This window comes from Pteropus alecto, unplaced genomic scaffold (genome assembly GCF_000325575.1).
Source record: "Pteropus alecto unplaced genomic scaffold, ASM32557v1 scaffold7, whole genome shotgun sequence".
NCBI classification, from domain to species: domain Eukaryota; kingdom Metazoa; phylum Chordata; class Mammalia; order Chiroptera; family Pteropodidae; genus Pteropus; species Pteropus alecto.
This window is the reverse complement of record NW_006494614.1, coordinates 46,233,960-46,250,134: the sequence shown is the minus strand read 5'-3', so window position 1 is coordinate 46,250,134 and position 16,175 is coordinate 46,233,960. Positions and strand designations below refer to the sequence as shown.

The 16,175-nt window shown below is 50.2% G+C and overlaps 1 protein-coding gene across 2 annotated transcripts in view; it reads left to right on the top strand.

Annotated features, from left to right (window-relative positions):
* The window catches only part of CHRDL2 (chordin like 2), a 32,522-nt gene that overhangs the window by 11,868 nt on the left and 4,479 nt on the right, over window positions 1–16,175 (top strand). The window contains exons 3-10 of one of the 2 annotated variants that reach the window (XM_006926618.3): window positions 2,837–2,930; window positions 5,382–5,524; window positions 7,764–7,857; window positions 9,570–9,625; window positions 11,450–11,618; window positions 12,579–12,773; window positions 15,048–15,221; window positions 16,103–16,157. In XM_006926618.3, coding sequence (XP_006926680.1) covers window positions 2,837–2,930; window positions 5,382–5,524; window positions 7,764–7,857; window positions 9,570–9,625; window positions 11,450–11,618; window positions 12,579–12,773; window positions 15,048–15,221; window positions 16,103–16,157 — 980 coding nt within the window. The remainder of the gene's footprint in view (window positions 1–2,836; window positions 2,931–5,381; window positions 5,525–7,763; window positions 7,858–9,569; window positions 9,626–11,449; window positions 11,619–12,578; window positions 12,774–15,047; window positions 15,222–16,102; window positions 16,158–16,175) is intronic. The other variant, XM_025042798.1, reaches the window with a different exon arrangement.

Genomic DNA, 16,175 nt, shown 5'->3' with positions numbered 1-16,175 from the left:
AGCCAACAAGAGCTTCCCTTATTACAACAGTCCTCAGCTCAGGGTGGGAGCAGAGAAGAGCTTCTGAGGGGACACTGGGAGGTAGAGTGGTCAGGGCCAGCGCCTCTCCTGACTCTGACCACTGGGCTCTCCGTCCTCCTGGGAACTTTCCCTCTGATTCCCCACTGCTTCCACCGTGTTGGCCCCAGGCAGAATTCTGATGCCAACGGGGGCACAACCCTCATGACTGCCTCCCCTTCCTTAGCACATCTGAGACCAATCAGCTTTTCAAAAAGAACTTAATGAAATATAGTCAAAGAACAGGAAGGAAACCATAACAGAAAAATTCCAGACATAGCATGTGATCCAGTTGACAAAGTCCAAGTTTAGTGATCTACTGGAGCTAATCACTTCTCTGTCCCCAGAGTTCACACATACAGTTTCCTCAACCCAAAGGGCTATAGCCAATAACCTGATACCCCACAAATACACCCTGAATACTCCACTTCTTTCACCATCACTGCTCCCCCTAATCTAAGCCACCTTCATCTCTCACCTGGATGCTACTTGAGCCTCCCAACAGGTCACCCTGCCCCTTCTTGCACAGCGAGGATTTTTTCTGAACATAAAACTCATCATGTCATTCCAGAAGCTTTTACAACTCTCCAAACGATTTTTTTTTTGTATGCCTAAAGTAAAATTCAAATTCCCTGCTGTGCTCTATACGATCTGGCTTCTGCCATGTTCTCCAGCCTCATTTCCTACCTGTGCCGACATACTTGTTCCTCCACCTGGAATGTTCTTTCCCTGGATCTTATCGTAAATGGTTCCTTCTCATCCTGCAGTTCATAACAGAAATGTTACCTCCTTACGAGGCTTTCTCTGGCTGCTGTTTCTAAAATAGTCTAACTCTGTTAAATCAATCACATTACCCTGTTTGATTATTATCATAAATATAACAGAAATGTTACCTCCTTACGAGGCTTTCTCTGACTGCTGTTTCTAAAATAGTCTAACTCTGTTAATCACATTACCCTGTTTGATTATTATCATAACTTTAACATCTAAAATGATCGAGTTCCTACTTGTTTATTTTTTGTGCTCTGTTTCCCCCTGCTAGTGTGTAAACTCTCTGAGAGCAGACACCTTGTCAGTCTCACTCCCTGCTACGTCCCTGGCACTCAGTAGTCATACAGTTAATATCGAGTGAATACATGAGTCCCCGCCCAGTCCACCAGAGGCAGCTTAGCATCATGGTGGAAAGTCCGCAGCCCTGGAGGTAGTGCTTACCTACTGTGTCGTCTTACAGTCCCCGCCCAGTCCACCAGAGGCAGCTTAGCATCGTGGAAAGTACGCAGCCCTGGAGGTAGTGCTTACCTGCTGTGTCGTCTTAGGCAACTTAACCTCTCAGAGGCTCTTTTCTCATTTTGAAAGTGTGAATAATAGTATCTACTCCTAGTGTTGAGAAGATAAAGTGAAATAATACATTTCTATATTACATAAAGTCCCTACCAAGTAGCCACTCAATGCATGGCAGTTATGGCTAACCCCTAGCCTGTCTCCATCTTATTTCCTACTGTATGTCACTGATCCTCTCCATCCCTTGGTTCCTTTGAGGCCAGAATCAAGAGAGATTCTAACTCTTCAGGCCTCACGGTTCCTCTCACTCTGCCCTATTTTCATATCTGAGGGCCTCAGTTTAGAAGGCCCCTCTTGGAGCTCAGCCCAGTACTGTGGACTCTGTGATGCTCTGTAGCACTGATTAATCCTTATGATCATTTCTGGCCATCTTGGGAAGCAGTGACTCCAGAGGGACTAGGGCCTGGTCCAGGGTTTTTCCATGGGGCAAAAGGCCACCTCTGGGAGAAATGCTGTGGGCACTGATGTGGGCAAGGAGGCTGGAAACAAACTTGCCACCTTCAAAGTATGAACAAAGCTGCCTCCATTCCTCTAAGAGAGAAATCATTTATCCTTCCCCTCCTTGTTGTCATTCATTCACTCAAACTTTAGCAGGCACTAACTTGGAGCCAGGCCCTATGCTGATGATTCAGAGATGAATAGAATGAGGCTTGGTCCTTGTTCTTGGGAATTTGTGGTGGAATAGATGAGACGGAGGTCAATAGTTCGTTACAACACAGTGCAATGACCTCGATGGCAGAGGAGATGTGAGGTGTGGGAAGCCTAGGATGGACTGACAAACTGCCCGGGGAGCTGGGAAAACTGCCAAAAGCGGTGGTAGCTTCTCTCTCTCCAACTCCTCATCTCTGTGTGTGTTTCTCTGCTCCTTTCTCTTTCATTTGCTGTACTTGGAAAAGTGTAAGAACTTCAGGCTCCTCTGTCTCTGGTGCCAACTCCAGAGATTTTGTGCAGGGTCACCCAAACCTCCCAGAGATTTAAGGAGTAGATCACGAAACCCTGTCTTCTCCACATCAGGTCTCTAGTTCCCATCCCTGTCACTTGCCCTCATGTGTCACAGTACTCTCCTAACCGTGAAGCTTAGGCCCAGAGATCAAAGAACAAAGCCTTGGAATTAAAATAACACAGTCAAGATCAATGTCAAAATAACTCAATGTTTTTACTTGTATGTCTCAAACACCATGAAGGGGATACAAAATCTGCACAAACCCATGCATACTGTGCCCCACTCAGTGGCGGGGGAGGGTCATGGATGCGTGAGTCACGCAAGTGAACACGGGAAGAAGAGAGACTGGACACATGAGTTTATTGTTTTTATCCCATCACAGGCTTAAAATGAGCGCAGCGTCCCACAGTTGGGATGGGGATTTTGGGGGAGGACAGGTTCAGGTGGGAGGCAATGGCTCTTTGGAACCAGGACTGACCCCTGTGTCCTCTTCAGAGTGCCCATGTGAACTGTTACCGCCTCCACTGCCCACCTGTCCACTGTCCCCAGCCTGTGACCGAGCCACAGCAGTGCTGTCCCCGGTGTGTGGGTAAGTAACCTTGTTCTTCCCCCTGTGACAACTGACTCTTCTCCCCTTGTGACAACTGACTCTTCTCCCACTCCTGATGCAGGCCTCTGGCAGAAGGAGGCCCCTGGAATGAGAAGGGCAGTCTCTAGCCATTGGAGGTGTCGATGCAAAGGTTCTCAGGGGAAAAAACATCCTGAATCCCCAAGGAGGGCTGAAGTAGCAGCAAATGTCTCATTTTTAAGTAGCCATGCTTGGCAGAAGGAGAGAGAAAATGTGGAGAGTAGCTGAAGGAATTGGGGCATGCTTGGCCTATTGATGGCACACTCAGGCTCCAGTCTCCCTCTGGCTGGCTGTAGCCATAGGGAATGGACATGCCTGTGTAAGTGGAAATGAGAGAGCTGGGACTGGGAGGGCTTGCAGGGAGACCCCAGGATTTCCATCCTGGGGCTAGGAATGGTTGAAGGAGCTGGAGTACATGTACTCTGAGATTCCTCCCGGTGCAGAGTTTCAGGGGCTCTGTGTGTCTTGATGCTAAATGTCTAAGATCCAATGATTTTAAGACACTAAGAGCCTCTAAGACTAGGATTCTTGGAAGTAGAGGTGAGAGAGAGGGGTGGAGAGGTGGTTTGAGAAGAAATTGGCATAACCAAGTGTCCAATAAGAGGCAGCCAGCAGGGAGGACAACTTAGAAGAGTTGGAGGGGTGGAGGTGGAAGGATCTTGAGAGAAGAATCATTGTTTAGAAGCATCAAGAAGGCAATGAAGGGAAGCTCCAGATTATAGCCTCAGCCTCTAGGCTTTGGAATTGGGGTTCTCCTGGTGAGCTAGGGACCTGTGCATGCAGAGTGGATATAGAGGGGCTTATTTTCCAAGTGGGACCCCAGTAGCATCTGATCATGGCTCTGCCTTGGGTCACAGAGATTCCTGGATCAGGATTCCTTCAAGGAGCAGGAGTTCTGAACTTCGCCCTGCCCAGTGCTGGATGGGGTGTGGGCATCATGCCTTCTCCCTGTCTGAGGCTGACCTCAGGAGTCCTGGCGGCTCCTTGCTGACTGTGCCTTGGCCCAGGCCCCTTCTTCCTCACATGCTCCTCTCTCCTTCTGTCTTTTCTGGCCCTGCCCCTTCACCTGCCTGGCTCTACATTTTCTTCATAACTCAGCTCAGCCATCAGCCCCTCCAGGAAGCCTTCCCAGAGCCCACTCCCATAAAATAGCTGAGTAAGCAGCTCCTCCTCCGTGCCTCAGTCCTCACCATGTGACAGTGTCACAGCTTATGACATGTCTCTCTACCAATTAGATTTTGATTTTTTTTCAGTTGGAGTTGACATTCCATATTACTTTATATTAGTCTCAGGTGTACAGCATAGTGGTTTGACATTTATATAATTTATGAAGCGATTCCTGCGATTAGTCCGATACCCACCTGGCACTATAGATAGTTATTACAATATTATTGACTATATTCCCTATGCTGTACTTACATCCCCATGACTATTTTATAACTACCAATTTGTACTTCTTAATCCATTCACTGTTTTCACCCAGCCCCTCAACCCCCATCCCATCTGGCAATCACCATTTTATTCTCTGTATCTAAGAGTCTGTTTCTGTTTTGTTTGTTAGTTTATTTTGTTCTTTAGATTCCACATATAAGTGATATCATGTGGTATTTATCTTTGTCTGACTTATTTCACTTAGGATAATACCCTCTAGGTCCATTCATGTCATTGCATAGATCGTGAATTTCTTGATGGGAAGGACTGATCTTGTTTGGCACTCCATTCCCAATGCCTAGCATGGTGCCAGTACAGAGAAGGTGTTTAGTAAAGGTATCTTGAAAGAATGAGTGGGTTCTCTCCAGACCGGAGGCTTAGAGACTTACCCTTCTACCCAGCAGGATGAGGACTGGATAATTGGCAGGAAATGAGGAGGAGGGTTCTGGCAGCCAGTGAATGACAGGAGCTTACCCTAAGCACAGGGACAGCCTAGGTCATCTCAGCTGATTCCACTAGGATGTCACTCCAAGAGGGACTCTGTTCTGTTTGCTACTGTGTCCCCAGCACCTGGAGCAGTGCCTGGCACTAGGAGGTGCTCCAGGGATGCTCCCTGAATACTGAGTAAACTAACGCAGGTCCCCACTGAGTGGGGCTCAGTGGAGCTGAAGCTTCTGGTCTTGCCTTCTTGCTCTGGTCAGGACCAGCTCAGACACTGAGGGGCTGAAAGGGCATTGTGAGGAGCCATGGGAGGGAGTGACATAGTTGGTTGTAGGTGTCAGGGAGACATCTTCTTGGTTAGCTGATATGGGGACTGGCTGGGAATGCTGAAGCCAAAGCCTGGTTTAAATGCTACGACGGGGTGAAATGCAAAATCTTTAGAAAGTGTCACATGGTGAGGCTTAATTAATTCTTAATTAAAGCTCTTAGATCCACATGAAACCTTACTTTCTTCTTCCTCTTGCCCCTCTCCACCTGCAGAACCTCATACCCCCTCTGGGCTCCGGGCCCCCCCAAAGTCCTGCCAGCACAACGGGACCATGTACCAACATGGAGAGATTTTCAGTGCCCATGAGTTGTTCCCTTCCCGCCTGCCCAACCAGTGTGTCCTCTGCAGCTGTGCCGTAAGACCTCTCCCTTCCCTTTAGCCCAGGCCAGTGGTCTGAGCCTGCAAAACATGGTGGTGTGTACGGCAGGGTGGGGGTGGGGAATTGTTCTCCCTATTCAAAGCAAAGTGAGAGCAAAGTGGGGTTTGGAACATTCTGCCCTTCTCAGGGCTTCTGCACTGTCTGAGCTGCCTGTTACAACATCAGTCACCTCACAATGACATTTGCCCATTTCTGTTTTCCCGGTAGACTCTGCACTCCTGGAGGGGAGGGGACATACCCAATTATTTTCTGTATCCACTGCTGGTCCCAGCCCAGGGCCTGGCACACAGAGGATGTCTGTAATGATTGTTGAATGAATGACTGAATGAGTGAATGAATGAATGAATGAATGAGCGAATGATCAGTTATCCATCCTAGAGCACAGAGACAGGGCCAGACTGTAGCAAATGAAATTTAATTTGAAGTTGCATAAACTTCCCCTTGCTGGGGTCAGAGTTGGGCCTAGGGACAGGCAGGGCTGACTCTGTAGTACTATCAAGGCACAAGAGACCGAAGTCAAACAAAGCCTGATTTGGAAACTCTTCACCCTCCTCCTCAGGGCGGTCCTAGGTGTGGCCTTTTTACAGGTTTATAGGTGGCTTTTAGCATGTTATTCTTATCCTTGGGTTTAGCTCCTTATCTGTACATTGGCAGGAGTTTCTTCTGCTGTCCCAGTTTCCTTACTACCTGATCACTAAACTTCTCTGGGCCTCAGTTCCTCTGCGTGTAGCGAGTCTGACCAGGTGATCTCCAATGTCCTCTCTGTCTAAAATAATCATCAGATTTAGCAGTCATGTGAGGGGAGAAGTCCTAGACTAGGTGTCAGATACCACGTTTGAGCTCCAGCTCTGCCATGGCTCCCTCTGTGGCCTTGAGCGAGTCACTTCTCTTAGGCCTGTCTCTCCAACTGGTCAGTGAGGGCATCCCATCAGTTTGACGCTCTGAACCTTAAAATCTCAGTGCTGCAGAGCAAACAACTTACAGATGACAAGTCAACCTAGAGAGCGATTATTTTTGCAGGGTCTAAGCTTCTTGCAGTGGTCTAGTCCATTATACCTACTAGGTGCATGGAAATGCCTTGTGTTTGTATACAACATCCCAGTGACCCTAGGAGAAGGATATCAGATGAGGAAACTGAAGCGCAGAGCAGGTAAGCAACTTGCCTGCGGTCACATAGCTGGTTAAATGGGAGAGCCAGAATTCAGATCCAGGGTCACATAACTCCAAACCCCATGTTCCTTTCCCTGCTTCGTGCTGCTTTCCATAAAGGCAAAAGGGCCTGGATTAGAAGGAGGCTGAGGGGAGAGACAGAAATGATGGGGGGGTGGGGGTGGTGAGAGCATTCTTGTGGTTCCTTGTTCTTTCCCCCTGAGTACTTGGGTCTCCCTTCCTTCTAATCCCTGGTTACATGGGTCTAGCTTGACTCCTGGCCTCATCTGAAGGATCAGAATCCTTATTTTTGACTCATTGGAAAAGGAATAGGGAAAGGACTGGAGGTAATATCACTTCCACCGAGGTACAGTGTGCCTTACAGTTTAAAAAGGGTTTTCACAGTCATTCCGTCACTTGATCTTCACAGCCCAGGTGGGAGTGCCCCCATTTCCCAGAGGAGGAAACTGAGACCCAGACAAGAGAAGTGACTCACCAAAGGTCATCTGGCCCCTTGATTCCCAGAAGGCCCTTTCCCCTGCAGGCTTGCCTCTCTAGGCTGGGTCCTAAAGTTGGGGACCTAGGGTTTTCAGTAAGAGCAAGATGAGCCCAAGGTGTTCCCCACCTATTCCCCTTTCCTATGCTGGGCCACCTGTTCCAGGCCAAGGGAGGACATTGATTTCAGTAGGAAAAGCCTAAAGACTAGGCTCTAGTCCATTCCACCTGGCTGTGTCTCTGACTTCGGGCAGCCCAGGTTCCTCTGCAGGCTCTCCCCATCTGTCAGATGGGAAGATCCCACTTCATCTGGTGGCTGGGAGAGCCTGTGAAAATGCGTCAGAAGCTGAAGGATGACTGTTACCTTAGGGCCTGGAGTGGGAATGGGGAGGGTACAGAGGATTCCTCCTCTGAGCTGGCTGGGCCTCGCCCAGGATGCTCCGCTGCTCCTTCCCTCCCCCACCTCAGGGGAGACCTCAGGAATATATGCCTCAAGGGCAGGGGACTCTCCTAGCCCCAAGGCTAGGCCTCATCAGCGCTCCTTTCTCAGCTCCTGTTTGTTGTCTGTTAGGAGGGCCAGATCTACTGTGGCCTCTTGACCTGCCCAGAACCAGGCTGCCCTGCACCCCTCCCGCTGCCCGCTGCCTGCTGCCAGGCCTGCAAAGGTGAGTCTATCCCTGGATCTGGCAGTGCTCACTCACCCCACCCCAGGGGCCCAGCCATGGACTCTCAGAGCTGGGGGAACCTCGGGGGACACCAAGCATGTAGCAGACCACTCTTTTGAGGTAGCTTAGCCTGCTCTTTCCTCCAGAAAACTAAGCCCGTGGCAAAGGCTGACGTGCATTTTTATTGCAATTCCAGGGAGCAGGAAGGAGGGTAAGGGGGAGTTAAGCAGGGAAGGAAGGGGAAGCAACACAAGAATGTATTGGGGAACTGCCTCTGCTTGCTATCAAGTGTGACCTATTGCTCTAAGTCATCTGCTTCCAGAAAAGTCTGGGGGTAATAGAGGAAGGATAAGAATTTGTCCACGAGCCAGCAACTTCCATTGGTCAAAGGTTCACCCAAGGGTGGGAATGCCCTCATGGTCCCCCCTTGTATGTGCACACATGGGTGCTAGGTCTTCCTGGGAGCAGAAGGAAGGAATGGGATGGAATAAGAAGTGGGGGGCAGGAGACATGACAGGAGGTGTGGGCATGAGGGCAGGTGCTTGCAGGCTGAGCCTGAGGGAAGTCGGTTAGAGCCCTTGTGAAGAGGGCACTGCTGCAGTGTCTGTAACATGTAGTTGAGGTCCCCATGATTAGATGAAGCTGAGGGGATCAGAAGAGGCACAGGAGAGGGTTCTGTACAGGCAGGGACCACATCTCCTCCTGTCTTCCTCATAGCAGAGCTGGGCATAGGCCTGGGCTCAGAGCATGCGTGTTAAACAGAATCCAGGTAGAATCTCTGTATAGGACAGAGATAGGCCAACACATCGGCTAGTGAAAGACAAACAGCCTAAGCAGAAGTGCGCAGATGGTCGAACTGTTCCCTACTGGCTGGGGTAGTCCAGGAAAGCTTCCTGGAGGAGGCAGGACTAGGGGAGGGGAGTGCACCCCAGTAGAATGCTTCCCTGGATGTTGGTGTTGTGGAAAGGCACGGGACCAGGAGCCAGGTGACTCCAGTTTAGTCCTGGTTCTTCCAGCTATTTCCTGCAGATTCCTTCTCCTCTCTGGGCCTCAGCTATGCCAAAATACACAGAGAGGTTGGCCTCAGTGATTCCTAATCAACAGTATAATTCCAGTGTTCTTGGTCTTTGAACCAAGAATGCTTGGAGGGAGCCAAACTGTATGTGAGGCAGGGGCTTGGGAGAGAGAGGTCTCCTCCAGGCATTACAAAGTCCCAGGGCTCCAACAGGCCTTGTGTCCTGGTGCCTCATGGGGTGGAAGATGGAGGTGTCCTAGGGTGTCCCAGCTGGAGGGGCAGAGGGGCTGGGCGGTGGGGGGCAGGTGGTACCCAGGAGCATAATATGTAGACCAAGGCCTTGTGATTTCAAGAGTGACTGCCAGGGGGACTACAACTAAGCAAGCTGCAGGGATGGGATTCTGGGCCATCCATGATGCGTGCTTAACTAGATGCTGTGCCCCAGCCGAGCCATTTAGTCCTCATGGTGACCAGGAAGTTAGTGTGGAAACTGAGGCAGCAACCCAAGGGTGAAGAGAGGCTATGATGAGGAGTGGGGATAAGTCCCCACTGGAGGAAAGGAACCTACTGGAGCATGGGGGCTGCAGAAGTGGTACTAGGCCTTGGAGGGGCAGAGCCTAGAGGTGGAGGCCTGCAGGGCTCCAGCCAGCAAGGCTGAGGAGGCAGAGGCTGACCCAACTTCCCTTTGGGTTTTCAGATGGGTCAAGTGAGAAATCAGCTGAAGAGGACGCCACACAGCCACACCATGCGGTGGTGAGTGCACAGCTTTACTGATGAGCTGGTTAGAGGAGGTGAGGTGGGCTGGTATCCAGGGCCTAACTCTCCATGACTGTAGAGCAGACAATACTAGTTATTGTCTTCATTTCTCATTGGTCACCTGCGTCAGCTCCTTTACCCCACCATGTCCAGCTTCTCTCTCTAGCCTCCCATTATGGCTCCCATCGTGACCAATGGGTCAGGAGGGGCCTGGGAAAAAGCACCACACAGGTAGGAGCAGGCCCCAAACTTACTGATTTCCCTCCTAGGAAACTCTTTGACACTGTTATATCCAGAGCCTGTGTCTGTGTTTATTCAGGCCACCTCTGGGCAGCATGTTCCCCTGAGAGTGGCCTCTGACTAGGGTCAGCCTTCCCCACCCAGCTCCTGAGGTACCAGCTCTTAGTCTGGGGACTACCTCTCTGTTCCCCCTACCCCCTGTCTTGGCTCCTCTCATCTTGATCTAGAGCTAAGATGGGCCAAACTGCCCAGCCCTCTGTGGTTGGAGTGGAAAGAGGTGGGAGAATGGGATCACACAGTGAAACAAGTCCCTATCCTCCATCTGTGCTTTGTCTACAAAGTGAACAACTCCACCTGGGTCACCTGGTCCCTGGGGGACTGGAGGCTAGGCTTCCCTTCCCAGAGAGTCCCCAGGAGTGTGAACCAATATACTCTCCCTTCTCCTCCGCCAACTCATCCTCCTTTCCCAGCCAGGCCGATCAGCTGTGGGGGCCTCTGTGCCCCCGGACCTGAGTCAGGGCATCTCTTCTCCTTCTATTCTTCTCCCTAGGAGGCAATATGTGAAGTAAAGCCCACCCAGGCTTAGTTCCAGGCCTTGAGCAGCTACTTACTGGATGATGTGGGCAAGTCACCATTTGGGGGTTGGGCTCTTCGATTCCTTCTTGCCTCTATTCCACTTGACAAGCATTCCTAGGAGCTTCTTTTGTGCCTGGACCTATGCTGGGGCCCAAGACACAGTTTCTACTCTGGGAGTTCTTGTGGACTCAGTCCAGCCATCCGAGGACTGACTGAAACTCTACGGGGCAGCAAGGGGCTGTAGAAGAAGGAATGTGACTGACTTGGGGGTCAGCAAAGGGGATGAGAAGCTCTTGCCCCAAGCCAATCACTTGCTCCTCTCCCATAACCTGAAGTTGCCAGTTCCCAAACTATGAACCATGAAGCTCCTGCCCCATTACACTGCCCTCACCACACACCCTTTGCTGGCACTGTCAGCCCTTCCAAGACCTGATCTGGAGGGGCAGGGTCTTGAGATCTTGGATCCAGGGGCTCAGGAAAGGAGACCTGAGCTCTGGAGACCCTCTGTCTCTGGTTGGGGCCTTCTCCTACTTTTCCTGCCCCAGGGCATTTGGAGGGTCTGATGGGATCTTCAGAGGCCTCTCCCCTTCTCCCATCACCTAAATCTTCTCAAAGAAGAATTTCCTGACTCTCATCCTCACTAAATTCTCACCTTCTATTTCTTAAATATTAAGTTCTCCAGGTCCTTGATCACTTATGTCTTCCAGATCAAGACCTCAGCGCCCTCTGCCCACCCCAGCCCCAAGGACCCGGCTCTGACAGGCCTGAGAGGGACTTAGTGGAGGCTGCATCTCCAAACCACTATCCTCTGAGAGTTTTCAAAAATCCCTTGTCTGAAAATGTCTTAGACCTCATCCAGATCATCTTACTGTCCCTAGCCTGTGCCCTCTCTTCACTGGGGAGTCATGCTGGTGTCTACCCTCAGGCTGCTCACTGCAGCCTGTCTCGCTGCTCCTCCACTGGGAGAGGCCCATCAGTGATCTCCATCCTTCCTGCCATTTGCAGAGACAGTCCCGGGACCCATGTTCAGGGGACGGTGGGAGAAAGAGTGGCCTGAGCACCCCAGCCCCCACCGGGCTCAGCTCCCCTCTGGGCTTCATTCCTCGCCACTTCCGACCGAAGGGGGCAGGCAGCACGACAGTCAAGATTGTCCTGAAGGAGAAACATAAGAAAGGTGGGGACCGGAACCTCTCCAACCAACTCCCAAGGTGGGAAAGGGGGGCCCCGACTACTCCCACCTCCCGTACCTGCACCCCCCTGACTCAGTAGTTCTCCAGTCTCAACTTGGCCGTGAGCTTATAGACTTACAGAACATCAGAACTAAGGTACCCTTAAAGAGCATTGTGTCTAAACCTTCACTGGACAGATGAGAACACTGAGGTTCAGAGTATTCAGTTAGAGACAGAACCAGTCCTGGAATCAGGACTGAGGGTCAGTATAACAATATTTTTTTGAGCATTTGCCATGTCTTTTCCAGGAATCGAGGGGCACAGAACAGATAGATGAAGAATGGTCCCTGTCCTCGAGGGGCCCCAGGCATGTAAATAAATTACGATCATATAAGGAAATGCTGAGGGAAAGTTTTTAACAAAGGAAGGAGGGAGCAGAGCTGGGCTGTGGGAGGACAGTCTGGATGAAGTGGGGAAGGAGGCCACTTGGGCAGCCATGGCAGCACAGTGGGGGAAAGAAGCTTCACTGTAGAGCACCTCGACTGGTGGAGTGGGGGTGGCTGCAGAGGCATCTGTCCCAGCACCTCTTGTGCAGATGGGACACTGAGGCTGAGAAAGGGGGAGGGAACTGCCAGAGCTCACACAGCTAGGTAGTGAAGGACTTGATGTCAGTTCTACTGTCAGGCCATTCCCCTCCTTGCCCCACCAGAGGGGCTCTGAGGACAGGAGAGGGACTCTTCATCTTCAGAAAGTCTTTACTTGGCACATCTCAGTCTTGAGAGCTGAGACGGGGGATGTCAGGGATGTGGGACCGGTTTTATACCCTGGCCACCACTTTGTAGGCAGTGTGGCTGGGCCAGACTGGTGGAACAGGGCCTCCCCAAGACCCCACCCTCACCTATTACTGGACTCTGGCAGCAGTCCAAGGCACTGACCCTCCTCCCTTCCTGCCCTCCTCGGCCCAGCCTGTGTGCATGGCGGAAAGACGTACTCCCATGGGGAGGTGTGGCACCCAGCCTTCCGCTCCTTTGGACCCCTGCCCTGCATCCTGTGCACCTGTCAGGACGGCCGCCAAGACTGCCAGCGGGTGATCTGCCCCACTGAGTACCCCTGCCATCACCCCGAGAAAGTGACTGGGAAGTGCTGCAAGATTTGCCCAGGTACAAAGAGATGCTGGGGGCTGGGAAGACGCTAGCTATAGTGAGCCCTGAGTCTCTCTTGTCAGGGCACAGGCACTTGGAACATTTCTGACATGCATGGGGCAGGGACTCAGAGCCATGGGATGCAAGATTTTTAGGTGCACAGGATGTTAGAAGCACAGCAGTGGGAAATTCCAGACTTGTAACTTATTACTTATGGAGCCATCTAATGTGGTAGAGACAGATCCCGAGGCTCTCATACATACATAGACTCAAATAATGTTCTGGATTCTATGAGGTCATAACATATTAGGATATCAGAACTTTTAAGAGAAATAGCCAGTGTTTATCGAGCACTTACCATGGGCTAGGTAGGTATTTTGTATGCATGAATTCATGTAACCCTCACTGCAATGGATATGGCAGGTATCTATCTCCATTTACAGAGAGAGAATATAAGTCTAGAAGCGGGTATAGTGTAGAGACTTATCCCAGGTCACACAAATATAAGCAACGGAGCTGGGGTTTGAACTCTGCTCTTGCTCCAAAGACCATACTCTTGACCTCTGTTGTCTTCCTTCAAGCCTCTCCTTTCAACGAAAATGGGAAAACTGAGACCCAGAGAAGAGAAGAGACTTTCCTAAGTCGCACAGCAAAGTCGTAGTGAGTGGAGCTGGAACTAGAACTCAGGCTTCCAGTCTTGCCAGCTGAGTTCTTTCAACAATGTCATGTGACCTTAGAATTAGTAAGTGTGCTGAAAGTCAGAGTATCTGAGTGAGAAGCATAGCCTGTGAGGGTCAACAGTAGCTGTTGTGAGGAGCAAGCATGTTCTCAACAGCCTGGAAGGTGGGGTAGGAGGCGCAAGGTGAGGTCTTGCCCTGACCACACCTGGTTTGAGGGCTGGGTTGGCAAAGCTGAAAGGAGAGGAACAGAAAAGAAAAAGAGGAAGGAAACATGCACTGAGAACCTACTAGTGCCAGATGATTCCACGTGTTTCATTTAATCCTCACAGCTCAGTTATTTCACAAATGAGATGACTGAGTGGCTACATTTACCCTGAGTCTCCACCTACCTCACCATTTAACATCAGGAAATTTGAATTTGCAGTAGCTTGCTTACTGACTTATTTACTTACCTAACTTGCTATTCTGAGCTTAGACAAGTTACTTTACCTTTCTGAGTCTCAGATACAGAGTTGATGAAAATGCTTTATGAATTGTAAGTCAAAATCCAAACATAAAGAATAACTATTATTTATCAGAGTGATATTATTTATCAGATATGCTATTGGGACAGGGTCAGGGAGGGAGCATGATGGGATGGTGCTTGGAACGCATGAGGAGTGGGGGTTCAACTTGACTCTCTATGAGACTGGCTGAGGCTCACTCCTGGGCTTCTTCACATACACACCTGGTCTTGGGTTCTGTCACCAGACGCTAGTCTATTTCCCCTTAAAAATAGTGAGACTGTAACAGCTCTTAGCTGGACATATCTAAGGACTTCATAACTAGTAAGAGTCTAGAAGGGGATGTATGTATAGAGACTTACTCCTTCAGTCCTTAAAAAATAGTCAGAGAATGTTGATACATGGAAAGTTCTGGAGAGTGTCCATGGAATTCCAACATGTCAGAGCTTTAGGACTGGATCCAGTTTGGCACTAAACAACATCCCCACCATCCCCACCATCTCCATTGTCACCCCAGCAAGCCTCCCCGCATCGTCTTGACCATCACCACTACCTCTTCTGTCGTCACAACCATCATTATCATTACTGCCATGATCACCTCTGCCCCTCTCAAACTTTTTATTCTATGTGTATTCATTAAGAGCTTGGTGCGAGCGACTCAAAAGACGTGGAGGACATAGTTCCTGCCCTTCACCTTGTGGGTCTCTTTTAAAAAGAAAACATACCCGAGCGAAATATTTACAAGGCAATGCAGGGCAGTGTGGGATTAAGGGCATGAGTGGGAGGCATAAACAGGAAGGGTTTTAAAAGCTATGAGTGGAAGAAAACAGGGTGAGCTAAGCCGTTCCAGGTGGGCTGCGTGGAGAAGGTGGAAGGTGAGCTGGGTCCTGAAGGGTGAGAAGTTTTCTGATATGCTAATCAATGGGAAGTGAATAGGGGAGATGCCCCGTCTCTCTTCCCCAGAGACCTCCTTCTCTTCCCGGGGGCACCAGAAGTTTCCCAAGGATCATAGAGACCCTGAGAGGGATGTCAGACCAGTGGCCCCTCTTTTTGAGCCTATCAGGGGGTGAGGAGACAGAGCATTCACAAAAGCTCCTTGTCTCTCTTAGAGGACAAGGCAGACCCTGGCCACAGTGAGATCAGCGCCACCAGGTGTCCGAAGGCACCGGGCCGGGTCCTCATCCACACATCAGTATCCCCAAGCCCAGACAACCTGCGTCGCTTTGCCCTAGAGCGTGAGGCCTCTGAGCAGGTGGACATCTACCTCTGGAAGCTGGTAAAAGGTGAGCATTGGCCTTCTCCCAGCTGGGCATCCTTTTGATCTGTCCCCTTTCCTATGCTCCAGGACTCCTGGGAGCCTTGGGGCATTTGGTCGATCAAGTGCCTCTGGCCCAGGAAGACCTGCCGCTGGCTGGCTTACCAGGTTTAAGAGTCCCTAATTCCAAGATAAAGGGAGACAGTGAATCTGTCTGATTTCTCTGAAAGTTCTGATAAGTTCACCCACTCTGAGATGCCAGGGCCTTGAAGTGCTCCCTCTCCTGGGGGGAAGGGGTTGTTGCACCTTGCAAGGAGCCAGGGCAGAGTAATGCCTACCCTGATGAAATAGAGATGTCAGTTGGTGAATTTCAGCATTCTGTGAGGCGAGGTCTTTTCAGGCAAGAGGACCCTCAAAGCATCCTCAGAGTAGGAGGGCCTTAAGGCTAGTCTCAGTCAGCCTTTTCTGTATGGTAGATTCTATCCCTCCAAGGTAAGTTGACATCAGAATGTATTTCTCATTCTGTGAGAAACCCTATTCAACAGGCTGCTCATATCACCAAATGAAAATCAAGAGGAGTTTTCATTGATACGGGAATTGCTGACAGTTCTGTTTTCTGGCTCTTCTCGAGACACATAGATCCCCTGAGTAGAATGAAACAAACTTTTTAACCCTTTAAGTGTGAATTAGCTCTAAGGTCGCTTTTCTCTACTGATGGGCTCGGCTGGGGGTGGGGACGGGAGAAGGGACAATAAGAAGGGGTGAGTAAGGGGATAATAAGAATGATAACAATGATAATAACAACCAATGTGTAAAGCACTTTAGAGTTTCCAAAGTGCTTTCATGTTCATTATCTCATTTGATCCTCAGCGATCCTGAGAGTTAGGTATTATTATCCCCATTTTACAGATGAGGAAACTGAGGCTCAGAGAGGTGAAGTACCTGGCTCAAGGCCACACAGCCAGTAAGTGGAGGAGCTAGA